The 13,533-nt window shown below is 51.6% G+C and overlaps 2 protein-coding genes across 2 annotated transcripts in view; both read left to right on the forward strand.

The window, feature by feature from the left end:
* The window catches only part of MYO3A (myosin IIIA), a 169,124-nt gene extending 165,391 nt beyond the window's left edge, over window positions 1-3,733 (forward strand). Inside the window, exon 35 of the mRNA XM_060095468.1 lies at window positions 3,616-3,733. Within this exon, the coding sequence (XP_059951451.1) occupies window positions 3,616-3,733 (118 nt within the window). The remainder of the gene's footprint in view (window positions 1-3,615) is intronic.
* Window positions 3,734-8,570: 4,837 nt separating this feature from the next.
* Window positions 8,571-13,533, forward strand: part of GAD2 (glutamate decarboxylase 2) — a 74,596-nt gene continuing 69,633 nt past the window's right edge. Inside the window, exons 1-4 of the mRNA XM_060095471.1 lie at window positions 8,571-8,646; window positions 9,354-9,413; window positions 9,609-9,758; window positions 10,770-11,003. Of these exons, the coding sequence (XP_059951454.1) occupies window positions 8,571-8,646; window positions 9,354-9,413; window positions 9,609-9,758; window positions 10,770-11,003 (520 nt within the window). The remainder of the gene's footprint in view (window positions 8,647-9,353; window positions 9,414-9,608; window positions 9,759-10,769; window positions 11,004-13,533) is intronic.

The following is a 13,533-nucleotide window of genomic DNA, read 5'->3' on the forward strand; positions in this document are numbered from 1 at the left end:
GCCGTCATCATCTTTATTTGCTTGTCCAGAACTGACCTGAACTATGATTTGTGCCCCTTGTCTCCAAAAGAAGATGTATTCTTCCATCTTGGAGCTTAGAGATGTTCTGGTCCAACCACAGAGTTCTATGTGGGAGAATACCAAGTGCCCGAGAGATTAAGGGACTTGCCTGAAGTCCCACATTGAGTGAGTGAACTAAAATCCAAGGGCTTTCACTCCTTGCTCAAATGGCTTTTCACTGACGCACCTGCTTCCCGTTTTAACAAGCCAGTCTGCCTCCCCTCAGGCGTGTTCTCCCCTCCCCGCAGCGGCAGGCACACATCTGCTGTGACCGTGTCCACTCCCTGGTATTCCAGCGGCGTCTGTGGATGTCGGGGCAGTTCCCTAGACTGGAAGCTGGGAGCTCACCTCAGCGGAGCGCTCGCTCGCGGTGTGCTAGGCTGTGCTCTTATCCTGTAACCTTTGCTCTTATCTCATTTAACCCTCACAGGAGCTAGCGAGATGGTTACTCTCCTTGCCCTATTTTACAGATGAGGAAGCTAAGCCTGCTTAGTTTCATACTGCAAACAGTCACCTAGATAATAAATGATGGGGTTAGAATTTGAACACAGGCCTTTTTGAATTTAGAGCTGATAACCTTTAGCACCCACGCTGGGTGCTTGAGGAGGGAGTAATGCAGTTGTGCCCAAGATACGATCCTTATAACTGTATCTGAGGATCTGGACTCGAGAGAGAAAGGATTCTTATCTAACCATGCAGACAGGTAACTCCAAGGTGGGATATTTTTAAACTAAGGAAGATTAAAGAGACAAAATAACCAAGTGCAGTAGGTCAACCTTGATAGGATCTTGGCTTTAAAATAGAAAACAAAAACAAAACAGAAAAACAGCTCTAAAGGACCTTTTGGGACAATTAGAGAAACTTCAGGCCAAGCTATATGTTGGAAGATGTTATTGTAGAAAGAATATTTTATCTATCTTATTACATATATTAAATTATGATCTAATAAATATTATATATTTATCCTATATAGAAATATATAGTACATATTTTATATAGATGCTAATACATTCTGATAAAATATTTATATATATTATATAATACATACTCTATATATAGTGTGTTCAGGTAAATATATATATATATATATACATATATACATATATATATGAACATGCACACACACACACACACACACCACCCAAGTACACCAGAAAGGTATGAGCAGGTCTGGGAATCAGGGACAAAAGCAAGGATGATTTGAGTGTCTTATGAATTTGAATGAATGAAAACAAGTGCAAGGTAGTCAGTGATAACATGGATGACTGTCCTTGTAGCTAAGACCAAACCTTCCCGTTGTGCACTGAATCCTAGTCCTTCCATGTCCACCAGAACATTGTCCTGCAACTGTCCCCTCTCTCTTCTGCACCTTGAATGTTTGTTCTCTTTACCAAATCATTTCTGACAGCCTGCGAACATGATCCAATTGGACGCATCATAAAAAGTACCCTTGACTCGATCTGGAAGTCATCCTTGACTTTCCAGAGCACCCGTATTCCTGCTCTTCATTACAGCAGAAGAGTAGATAGATGGGCGAGATCCTACCTCCTCCTGGGCCTCTCTTCCCATCCTTTCTTGAGCCACCATACTCGAGTTTCCATTCCCATCACTCCATGGAAACTGTCCCTGTCAAGGTCACCATATCCAGTGATGATTCTCAATCCTAATGTCACCCTATCAGCAGCATTTGACACTCTTTCTTTAAACCTTTTCTTCATTGGCCTCCAGGACAGCAGCTCCTTCCCTTGGTTTGCCTCCTACCTCACCCTCTGCTTTTCATTCTCCTTTGCTGATTCCTCCTCATTTCACTGGCCCCTCAACACTGGAGAGTCCCAGCCCTTTGTTTGCATCATCAACACATACTCTCATGACCTTAAATATCATCTATTTACCTAAAAGTCCCAAACTGAAATCTCTAGCGTAGGTCAGGGCTTGTATCCAACCGCCTATTCAGTATCTTCTCTTGAATATCTTCTCCTGAATATCTAGTAAGTATCTCAAACTTAGCACAACTGAAACCAAAATCTTTATCTCCCCTCCCCCATGAGGGGCTCTCCTGTAGCCTTCCCCATCTCGTTAAATGGCAAGTTCACTTTTCCTGTGGTTTAAGGTAAAAACCTTGGAGACATTCTTGATTCCTTTCTTTAACACCCCACATTCCATTCAGCAAACACTTCCAGATTGACCTACCAAGATAACCAAAATTTGACCAATTCAAACCTCCACAAGCCTAAGCCTGTCAGTCTCGCTTAGGCTATTGCAGTGTCTCTTAACAGGCCTCCTTACTTCCACTGAATTGCTCAACTCAGAAACCTCCAATTTGTCTCTTGCTCTAAGTAAAATTCAAATTCTTGCCATGGTCTCAAAGCTCTGTGTTGTCTGTCACACTGTCCCCTCATCCCTCCTGCTCTCATCCCTCACTGTCCTCCCCCTCGCTTGCTCCACTCAAGCCGCAGTGGCCTCCTTGTTGTGCCATGAACACAATACACACACTCATCTTGGGACATTTACGTGGGTCTTGCATCATCCTGGAGTGACGGCCCTTCCCCAAGAGATCTGCCTGGCTCTCTCCTCCCGTTCCTTCAGGCCTCTCGTCACATGTCACCTTATCAGAGAGGCCTTTCCTGATCGCCCTCTATGAAATTGCTTAGACACACACACGCGTGCACACACGCACAGGCACACACGCACACACAGGCACACAGGCACGTGCACACACACAGGCGCACACACACAGGCACACAGGCACACACCCGTCAGCCTTTCCCCATGAACCTGCTTTACTCCTCTGTAGACTCTGTAGACCTCCCGCCCCCTGGTGTACTGGAGCTGTCCATGGTCCTCTCCCCCACTAGACTATAAACGCTGGGAAAGCAGGGACTTGTGTTCACCCATCACCTACACTGGTGGCTGATGCTTAGTAGGTGCTCCATGAATAAATGAAAGAATGACTCTAGCTGCATTTTAGGGAGCTCCCCACTTCCCCAGGCAAGCTGCAGACCCTAAAGGTAAACGTTGGCAGGGCTTCCCAGCAGTGGGTTCAGGAAGGTGACCCAGCAGCCTCCCTGAAAACGTGGAAACGTTAAAAAAGCCGACAGGGCCCACTCCTTGCGGCGAACAGAGGGGTGGGTCAGATTTTGGGGCAACGTTTTAAGGAAACAACTGAGCAGTTGCAAAATGATGGTTGTCTGTATAAGCACCTTGAGTTTCCTGTTTGACCAGAACGTGCTAAAGTGTTTGTTTATTGGTTGTGAATTTATTTCAAGCCAAACCAAACTCGCCTTTCTGAACTACACCTTCTGATGCTTTACTTAGCTGTCGTTCAAACAGCCAGGTTCCACCAACCCTTCTGCGCCTTGCTCAGGAGTTTTGAAAACCTGCTGAGGCGATGTCGCAGATCCGTTTGGTCACTGCCCTGCTGTTTTGAACGTGCGGTTATTAAACGCCCGCAGTTTGGTGGGAGGTGTGGGAGGAGGACCCGCCTGACTCGGGCTGGGCGGGGATGCGCGGCGCGCGGTGGCGCCGCTGACGCTCGGCCCCGGGTCTCGCTCGCAGGTGCTGGGCGGCGGGGGACCGCGAGGAGGAGGAGAACGGGCCCACCGCCAGCCCCTACGACTACAGGCGGCTCCTGCGCAAAACCTCCCAGCGCCGGCGCCTCGTTCAGCATGTGTAGCCCCGCTGCTCGGCGGCCAGCGCCGTCGGCATGTGCCCGAGACTGCGGAGCTTGCCGGGGCCAAGGCGGGGGATCCTCGGGCGCTGCGCCATCGGGCGCTGGGGCCGCGGCCCTGGCCTTGGCAGCGGCTGCCCTCTGTGCTCGCCCCTCGAGTGCCCAGGCCAGCCTCTGGTGCTCGGAGGGCGGAGAGCCCTTCGGACGCCGCGTCTCCGCGCTCCCGCCTCCTCCACCCCCACCAGCCGCCGGTTTGGGCATCCCTGGCCCTGGCCCCCAATGGGTCTCTTTGTTCACTTGTTTGCGACTCCTTCTGTGGACCCGACTGCGCCTGAGCTCTCGCCGACCCCTCCTCTCTCCTTCTGGGTAACTTCACAGATTTAGTCTTTCTCGGAAACGGCTCTGCCAGGCCCGCGGCGTCCTCGCTGACGGGTTGAGTCTGTGAGGACAGAACAAAGCCGGGGCGGGGGGCGGGGGGTGGCTTTGAAGATGAACTTCATCCCTTCCCTTGGGCATTAAGGTTATTAAATAAAGGAAGTGCCTTGGAAAGTTCGCGGCTTTCGGGGCTGGTCCGCCGGATTCCCCCTTGGGCCCAGGCTCCTGCTGTCCGGCTGTGCAGGTGGCAGGTGGCAGCGCCCAGGGAGGGAGGGTGCGGTGTCTTCGGTCTCCAGGGGAACAACACCCCTCCCCCCAGCCATCCCAAACTTACCATCTAACGTAGAACCCCGTAATTGAGACACAAACGTGACCTCTAGACAAATCTCCAAATCCTGCAACACAGCGCGCTCGCGCACACAGACTCTCTCTCCCGCTCGCTCTCTCTCTCTCTCTCTCTCTCTCTCACCCCACACAGCCTTCCTAACCCAGGTGTCCTCCTCTGGCCCCGCCTATAAAAATTCTAGTCCCGCCACCGAGCTGAACGGTCATATTTTTAAGGTTCTCCTAGTCTGCAGATTTGGGGCCGTCTCCACTGCTCTGGATTTTAGTGTATTTAAGATGGAGAGCAGGGCGGTGGGCGGGCAGCCTTTTGCCTTCTTCAGTCGGCTGCATCTTATTTAAAAACTCAGGTTAAGCTCTTCCATGGAAGTGACGCCCTCCGCGTCTACAGAGCCCGGAGAGGGTGATGGAAAGGGGTGCGGTGGTATCTTGGACGGCGGAGCTGGGAGCAGCGTTTTGGCTGGAAGGGGGCTTGTCTCTTCTGCCGGCGGCCCCGGCTCGTGCGCCCGCGGCCCCGAGCCAGGGAACTTGGGAAAAATATTCGAGGAGAGAGTGAGGGCGCGTGCAGCTGGCTGAGGGCGTTAGTTGCGCCACTCGCCCGGTGGGTGGTACGGTTGTCTGCATCCCAAACAGTTGGCACCGAAAGGTCCCCAGCGGTGACGTGGACGACCTCTCCCTTTTAGCAAGAGGACCCGCGCAAGGGGAAACCTCCCACGGCGGCAGGGCTGAGCTCCGAGGCCAAGTGCGCTCAGGCCCCGCTCCCTAACCTGGGTTCACGCCGCGGCCTCCACCCGGAGCGAGGAGCCACCTCCGCGGTGTGGACCGTAGGCACGGCTGTGGTTGCGCATGGCCTAGGCACCCACGAAAGCAGCGCTGCCGAGCACCATACCCTGGGGTGGGCGATGGAGGGGGACCTGTAACCCGAGCTGGCCCGGCCCCCTCCGCCGCTTCTCACCCGTCCACCCACCACCAGGAGGCCTTAGGAGGAAAATAAGCTCTGCTTCGTGGCCGGGCCCACTCAGTCCAAGCTTCCAGAGGGGCTCCTGCAGAGCGGAGCCTTGGCAGCCCAGCCGGACGCTGGATAGAGAGGCAACTGGGCCCCTCCCTAAAATCCACCCCCCCTTTTTAAGTGGGACTAGAAAAGAGAATAGCAAACACGTGCGGTGAACGGTTGCAATGTTTTTGTTCTCCTTTTTAAAAAAATTTCTTTGTTTTCTCTCCTTTTTCCTTCTCTCTTTCCATCTCTCCTTCTTTGTCCTTTGACACTTAAGCTCTGGGAGGACACCAGGGAAAACTTGTAGCGCGCACTATTCTTCGGCAGGCCTGCAACGCAATTTCTGGGTAAACTACGGACAAAAAATAGGTCAACCAAGGAAACCGGCCCCCTCCGGCGGCCCCTGGCGCGTGGCTTTCTCTTCCCTTACTCGAGGAAGGGCCTCCGAAAGCTCTCCGCCAGCGCTGGCCCGCCTCCCCTCCCCATTCAGTGGCTGCCTCCTTTGAGAACTAATGACGGTAATTATTACCTCCCAGAGCTCTTTTGTTATCTCCAAGCCCAGGCCCGAGGGAGGGGGGAGTGGGCTCTTTTTCGAAATGACAGTCTTTATAAAGCAAATTTTCGTCTAGGCAGGGCCAGCGTGGAGGAAAGACAAATCAGATACCGCATCTGAAGAGGGTGTGTTAAATAAGAAACGTAAATACTACCATTAGATTCAAAATACCCTGGAGGTGCGGGATTTAATGCGGTTTAAACAGTAGGATTTAAAGTCATCGCGTTTAAAGAGATCTATTAAATTCGGGCTTTGTGATTTCTACCTTTCTCGTATTTTAATCTGTTTCTTTCTTTGCGGCTTTGTGTGTGTTTTAAATGCTTGTTTTAAAGAACCTTTTGGTTTTTGACCGCTCATTCATAGCAGAAAAGTTCACCAACTCCAGCCTTGCTGTCTTGAAGCAAAACGTGTGCAGGATTTAGTGTGTGTTTAAACAAAGGACGGGTCTCTCCGGCTCGCATCAGCGCCGCTGGAGCAGCAGCCGTGGAGCTGTTCTGCCAGCGGCGTGGACGGCCAGCCCACGAAGCCCTTACCCTCCTGGAGTTGTCGCCTGGATCCACTGGAGCGCTGGAGCCGGGATCGCTGGAAAGAGGGGTGGGACGCAGGCCAGGGTTCGTGCCAACCGCGCGGCTACAGCTTGACACAGGCTTCTCAGCACGGCAGGCTCTGCGCCAGGCCTGAGGCCGGACCCGTCCAGCGCCCTTCCTCGTTCCCACTCTTGGGCTCAGGTCCGGAGGCCACGGTGCAGATCCTACGGATCCTCCAGGCTCGGGCATGTGCCCCATGGCCCATGGTCCCCGGGACCCATGACGTCCTTCCTAAGCGAGGGTCGAGGGGTGGTAGCCAAGACTGAGGATCCGTGGGTCTCTGCTTTAGCAGCAGCTTTGGTAACTGGTTCTGAGAGCAGAGAAAGAAGGTCCTGTGAACACAGTGGAAATGAGAAGCGCTCGCCCAGGGGGAGCAGCACGCCGAGGAATGCGCCGCGGGAGGCCGGACGCAGAACTTTCCCAGCCATTGTCATCCTCACCCTCTCTCTGCGCACCCAGGAGCTGCAAGGCAAACTTGACACTGATCTTAACTGCCAAGGGAAAGCAACACGAACTCAACGGGCCCCAAATTCTCAAGGCGCCCTCCCTTTGTTTAACAGCTTGTAGAGAAAGGAAAATGTAAGAGAGGAGAGATTATGACTTTCTCAGAAAAGGAGAACCCCCTTGCCACCAAGCCTCAGAAATAGCGAAACTCCCGTTTCCCCCCACCCCACCCGATCGTGAAGATTCCCTTGGGGGATCAGGTGGTCATTGATTTGAGGCCCTCTAAAACGAGGGCCCAGCAGGCCATGCCTTCTTTCCGCCTTTGGACAGCTCAGATTGCTTACTGGAAACTCGGTGCACGCTTCCCACGCACACACCGATTCCGGTGACACGTAAGCAGCGGGCCCTTGCGCGCCTCCGCAGGCCAAGGTCACCAAATGACCTGATCCCATCCCCCATCAGCCGTCAACCCTGCCAGCTCTAGCTCTCTTCCCAGTCCCCTTACAAGAAGTGTCCGTTCATTTCTCTGCCCAGGCTGAGGTCCTTGGTGATAGATTCCAGCATGGATTTTAATTGCCTCAATCAGCAGTTTTTCTCCCCGGCCGTCAGTCAGAACCTGGACGGTGGGTTCTGCGACCACGCGCTCCGAAGCGCAGGAATGGTGCGCCCCCGGGGACTGCGCGGCTCAGTAGGCAGGCATTTGGCTCCACTAAGGAGCTGAATTGAGCCCATCAGTGCATAGATGCCCTTCCCCCACCGTCCCCTCCCCAGGCTCGCGAACCACTCCCGATGCCGATTCTGGCCCAGTCGCCAGGGGTCCCGGGGTCACAGCGACCTCAGCACCCTCTTGGAGGAAGGCGGCGCGGGAATCGCGCCTCTTTCCCCGCAGCGGGAGCCAGACCTCAAACAATACACCAATCGAGGCAAATAGAAGACTGTCTCGACCACCCTTCCCGCCTCGCCAAGGTCTCTGGTCTACCCCTGCTGAGGCACGCGCGCTCAGCCGCGTGAGCACTCCGGACAGCGCACCCGGGCCCGCGGGGGCAGCCGGCGCCATCACGCCTCACGCACGCCTGCCACCCACTCACGCTGACTCCAGGTCTGGCGCACTGTCTGCCTCGCACTCTCACGGTTCAGCTCCCTCCCCCTGCCGCTTTTTTTTTTTTTCCGCCGTCCCCTCATCCTTCCCTATTGGGCTCCTTCTTCAAAATCGCTCCGGCGCTCCGCGCTTTCGCATCTCCTGGCTGTGAGGACCCCGCAACTGCCTTCTCTGTTCAACCCCCAAAGCTTTCAGAGCGTTGCCACGTCTCTAAGCTCTAATCCCAGCACACACACACGCGCGCACGCACCCGCAGACACGCACGTTTCCTGTCCCTGTGTGACACCCACCCTCTGCGGGGCGGCCGCGCCGGTTCCCGCGCGGTGTCCTCATCCCGCCACACACACACGCACACTCACACACACGCACGCGCGCGTGCAGGGCGGATCGGAGGGCAGCTCGCCGACAGTTCGCATTCGGAGGCGTCCTGCTCCAGCCTCGCAGAGCCGATGGCATCTCCCGGCTCCGGCTTTTGGTCCTTCGCATCTGAAGATGGTTCCGGGGATCCCGAGCACCCTGGCACAGGTAGGAGAACCGGGACCTGCAGGAGGCGAGCTTTACGGGTGGACTGGGGTTTGCGGGGCTGGGGAAGATTGAAAGAGGTTTTTCCACTTGCGGTGGGAAACTTCGGACGCTTAGCCCTGCCCTCGGGGTGTGTCCCTGATGACCCAAGAGACCAAAGCCCCCACAGGCTCTTATCCCCTGCGAAGATGCCCAGAGAATCTCTGGGCCTTTCCGCTGAAATCTGGGAGAACCCCCAAAACACGGCGGCGTCTCCTGGACACCGAACTCGCGGGCCTGGGGCACTGCCGCCATCGTCGTGTCTGGACCCTGGAGAGGGACGGAGTGGCGGTGGGGAGAAGAAAAACTGGAAAGGGGGGAGAATTCTCTGCCTGTTAGGAGAGCCTGGGAGGAAATGGACAGCCTCGGTGTCTAGGAGAAGTCGCCCAAGCGAGGCGGGAAGGGGACTTTGCCTTAACCGAGTGGCACCTGGAAGGCAGTGCAAAGGGCCACAGTGTGGGCCGCTCCTTGGGAAACAAATCAGCGAACCGAGGGTCGGGCCGGGCCGCCAGGCTCCCGCGCGCCTCCCGCACCTGCCCGCTGTGCGGGGCCGCAGGCAGCCTTTCCCGGACCCCGTTGACGTTGACGTCGTTCACAAAGAAGGAAATTTCACACGTCTTTCTGCTCTTTCCTTACGGCCTCGCCCTCCTCCTGCCTGTCTGTACTTGCAGCGAGGGCCTGGTGTCAGGTGGCTCAGAGGTTCACGGGCGGCATCGGAAACAAGCTGTGCGGTGAGTGCCGGTGCCCGGGGGCGGGAGGCGGACGTGGCCGGGCGCCTCGGAGCCCGCGGGGGGCAAAGGCGCCTTCTCACCTCCGCATCCCATCGAGGGTCGGAGATTCTTGATTTTTGGCCGGGGGCGGGCGGGGTGCTGGGAGCCGGGCCGGCGGGCGGCTGACCGAGGTCCGCGCTCCGTGTCCTTGCCCAGCCCTGCTCTACGGGGACGCCGAGAAGCCGGCGGAGAGCGGCGGGATCCAGCCCCCGAGGGCCGCCTCCCGCAAGGCCGCCTGCGCCTGCAACCAGAAGCCCTGCAGCTGCCCCAAAGCGGGGGTCAACTACGCGTTTCTACACGCAACAGGTAAAGGCGCCTCGCGGGGCCACGGGGAGACACTGCCCCTCGCCCTGCCCCGCCCATCGCGGCCAGGAGGGACCCCGCGCCGGGAGCCTGAGCCGGGGCGTCGAGGTGGAGGGCGGAAGCGGGCCTTAGGAGAACCTTCAGCCGACAGCGAGAAAGGCTGGGCCTGCCCCCTCGGTCCGACCCCGACCCCGGCCCCTGCTGGGCGCCCGCGTTCCAAGGGAGCTCCGGGGCCGCGGAGCTCTCGGCCGGGCGCCGCCCTCGGGTCTGCGGTGGCCGAGGCGCCCGCGCGCGCCCTGGCTCCAGGTCCGCTCCTCGGTGCCGCTGAGGCCTCGGGTGGGACGCGGTTTCCAGTTCAAAATTGCTGAGACTTTCTAGGTCTTTAGATCGCAACAGTAATTTGTAGCTGTGCTTTCACAGGAGAACGATTCACGTGAGACCTGCGCGCGGTTTTACTCCCTTGCGCTTACACACGCGGTCACCCAAACGTACGCGCGCGCGCACACACACACACACACACCACACACACACGCTGTCTTTGAAAACAGTGGGCTTTCGTAATAGGCCAGAGATCCTAACATAGCATGATCCATTTTGCCTGATTTGCCCAAAGGCATTCCTCAAACATTCCTGACTTGAAGTGTTTCCGTGATCATTTAAGATGGTTTACTGAGAAATAACATTTAGCGGGAACGCCGGTGAAACAAATGAATGGAGGCATAGTCTCTTAAAAAAAAAAAAGAAAGAAAAAGAAAGGAAATAAGAAAGGAAGAAAGCAACCAAGTTATGAACTGAAATGCAAGAAATAATTTGGAGTTGGGAGAGAAATCGTAATTTTTTTCATTCCTTCATCTTTGAAGAATCCCTCCTCTTTAAAGAAAATGCTCTCGTTTCCAGAAGATTTTTTTTTTAATGTAAAATGTCTCGGTTCAAAGAGAAATTGTCAGCTGACAAACTTTCCCTGGATAGTTTCATTGTAAAATTAAAATGTGGCATTTTGATTCCATTATTTAGACCTGCTACCAGCGTGTGATGGAGAAAGACCCACTTTGGCATTTCTGCAAGATGTTATGGACATTTTGCTTCAGTATGTGGTGAAAAGTTTCGATAGATCGACCAAAGTGATTGACTTCCATTACCCCAATGAGCTTCTTCAAGAATATAACTGGGGATTGGCAGACCAACCACAAAATTTGGAGGAAATTTTGATGCATTGCCAAACAACTCTAAAATATGCAATTAAAACAGGTATTGTCCAATCAGAAATAATAAAGCTCTTTTTTCTTTTAAAGCTTTAATTTTTTCTATAAAAATGTTTTATTTTATGGAGTTAGTGATAATTTCAGATTTACAAAGTTATTTTCGTCATTTAAGAAAATAGTCATGATGAGAATGATTAACATCAATAGCACCCTTTGCCGTTACTGTTCATGCTTGTGAAGTTGATAATGTCAGAAACGTTATCTAAGTATAAATCATCAGATTTTACACTGCACTATTTGACCATGGAAATTAACCACTGATGTAGAAGCAACCATTTGTCAGCAGAGGCCTGTAGAAGTGACCAAAAATAGAGAAAGAAAGGGAATCTAGAAATGAAAGCGCAAAAGGCATGATCCAAACAAAAGCCCAAATACCAGTGCAGTGCTGGTATTTCCTTGGCATAGAAAGCATCAGAAATTGGACAAACCATCCATGTAATGGTTGAAGCAGCAGGATAATAGTTTGGCATTGTCTCAAATGACCAAGACTTCAGATTTGAACTCCGGGTTCCCTCTATTTTTAAATAAATGTACACAAAAGAAAACACAATCAAACTAGCTTAACAATTCAGCCATGTTATACAAGGATGTTCATACTTCCTAACCATTCTGTATATAAGACAAAGAAAAAAGAGATAGAGGGGAATCAGATATCTGTAAGGGCAAACATTTTTCGTCTATTTTGTATTTATTGCTTTTTTATAGTATTCTTCATACTCTATCGATTTTATAGCCCCAGGTGTAACATTTATGTGGGTGCACTCTAAGCTTTTATTTTATCTACACAAAGTCAGCTATTCATCTCCCCAGGTTATGATTACCCCTTCATTTTCTACTTTGCCTCTAATCATCCTGATATATGGTGGCACTACACTTCATTAAAGCAATAAAAATAAACGTGAATGAAGTTGGGGGGAGGGGAGACCTTGTGGATCTAAATTGATTTTTAGCCTTAAAAAAGATTTGCTAACAAATAAATACGTAAAATATCACAAAATATTAATTGCCCTAGAAACAATCTTTTTCTTTGCAAGTTTTGAATTTCATGAATTATCAGTATCATTCTAATCAACAACAGATTTTAAGAATGTTTGCCATGTGACTTTTAGCCCTTTGTTTTGTTTGGTTTTATTTTTGTTTTTGCACGTTCTTTTTAGCAACAGAGAGGAAAGATATACATAGAAGCCTTAGGAAATTGATTTCCCATACTATTATTATCCACTTTTGTGAAAGTATAGACTTAGAATTAGATACATGGGGAAAAGAATTTAACTCGGAGATTTCTATCAGACTCAATCTATGGAGTATGAGTTTTGAAGACTTCTTAGATTTCATTCTCAATTATATTCACAGAGAGTCCACATGATGTATGTACTAGGTACTAAAGATGGTTTTTCTTCCTGATTTTCATGTATCTGTAGGTGCAAACCTGAGCAATGCTTTTAATTCATTTTTATTTGACCTATTCCCCAACCTAATATTTAAATACACTAACAGTAAATTGCTACCTATTATTTTGATTGTTACCAAACCAAAAAGAATCTATAAAAATGTTTCACATCTTCATCCTTAAAAGCTGGTGTTGTTTGAAATGCAATTTAAAGAGTTAAGATAATGGAAATTGCAGGTCAATGATAGTAATAGTTCTGTCTGTCAATGTTCCATTTAGTGTCGGGAAAAGATGGGCCAACTCAACACTTAGATTTTGCCATAATGCTTGTGAAACTGTTGGTCAGTGTAGCTCTAATGCATTTTATTTAAAGGTCAGAAAAAGTATGATTGAGCTGGATTTCTGACCAAGGCATATCAATATTAACTCAGTATCAGTATTATTCATAACATATGTAGTCTTCTGGTCCTTCCCCCCACCCCCAATAGCATTTCAAGTAATTAACAGCTGTCACCTTCCTTTCTGACTGGCATGTTTATAGGTTTCATGCTGTAACTTGTATTTGACAACTAGTACTATTTAGGGTCTGTGAAGCAGTTACCATCACTGCTACCATTAGGCGTGCTAATGCTCCTCAGAAGATTCTTTTATCAAATGCATGTTATCATCTGCTTTCTACTGAGAGTCCTTAACCTAATTTCCACTTGGACTCCAGGCTTAGAGAGAAGTGAGGGGCAGGGGGGATGTCTTCATGCATTGTTAAAATTACCTCTGTAAGGAATGTTGCAAAGGAAACTGAGAAGTGCAGAGAATGATAAAATTCTGGAATAATTAACGTTTGCTAGGGTCATTGGGTTTGCTAGTGGTGGGGTGGGGTGGTGGAGGGCTTAATCTTGCCTTGAATCTCTGAACTCAGCCATGAGACAAAGGCATTGTAGCATCAGTAAACCAGGCCATCCTTGGGTGTGTGTCGCAGGTCCAGAGAGAGCAGCCTGGACCGACTTGGGACCCCTTCCCAACGGACACCAGGGTCAGAGCTGCCTGCAGCTGGCTGTGCAGAGTCTGCACATCCTTCCTGGCTCATTTGCTGATCTGTGGGGAGCGGTCCAGAGGCGGGAGCAGCTCT

The sequence above is a fragment of the Mesoplodon densirostris genome, chromosome 4 (genome assembly GCF_025265405.1).
Source record: "Mesoplodon densirostris isolate mMesDen1 chromosome 4, mMesDen1 primary haplotype, whole genome shotgun sequence".
Lineage (NCBI taxonomy): Eukaryota > Metazoa > Chordata > Mammalia > Artiodactyla > Ziphiidae > Mesoplodon > Mesoplodon densirostris.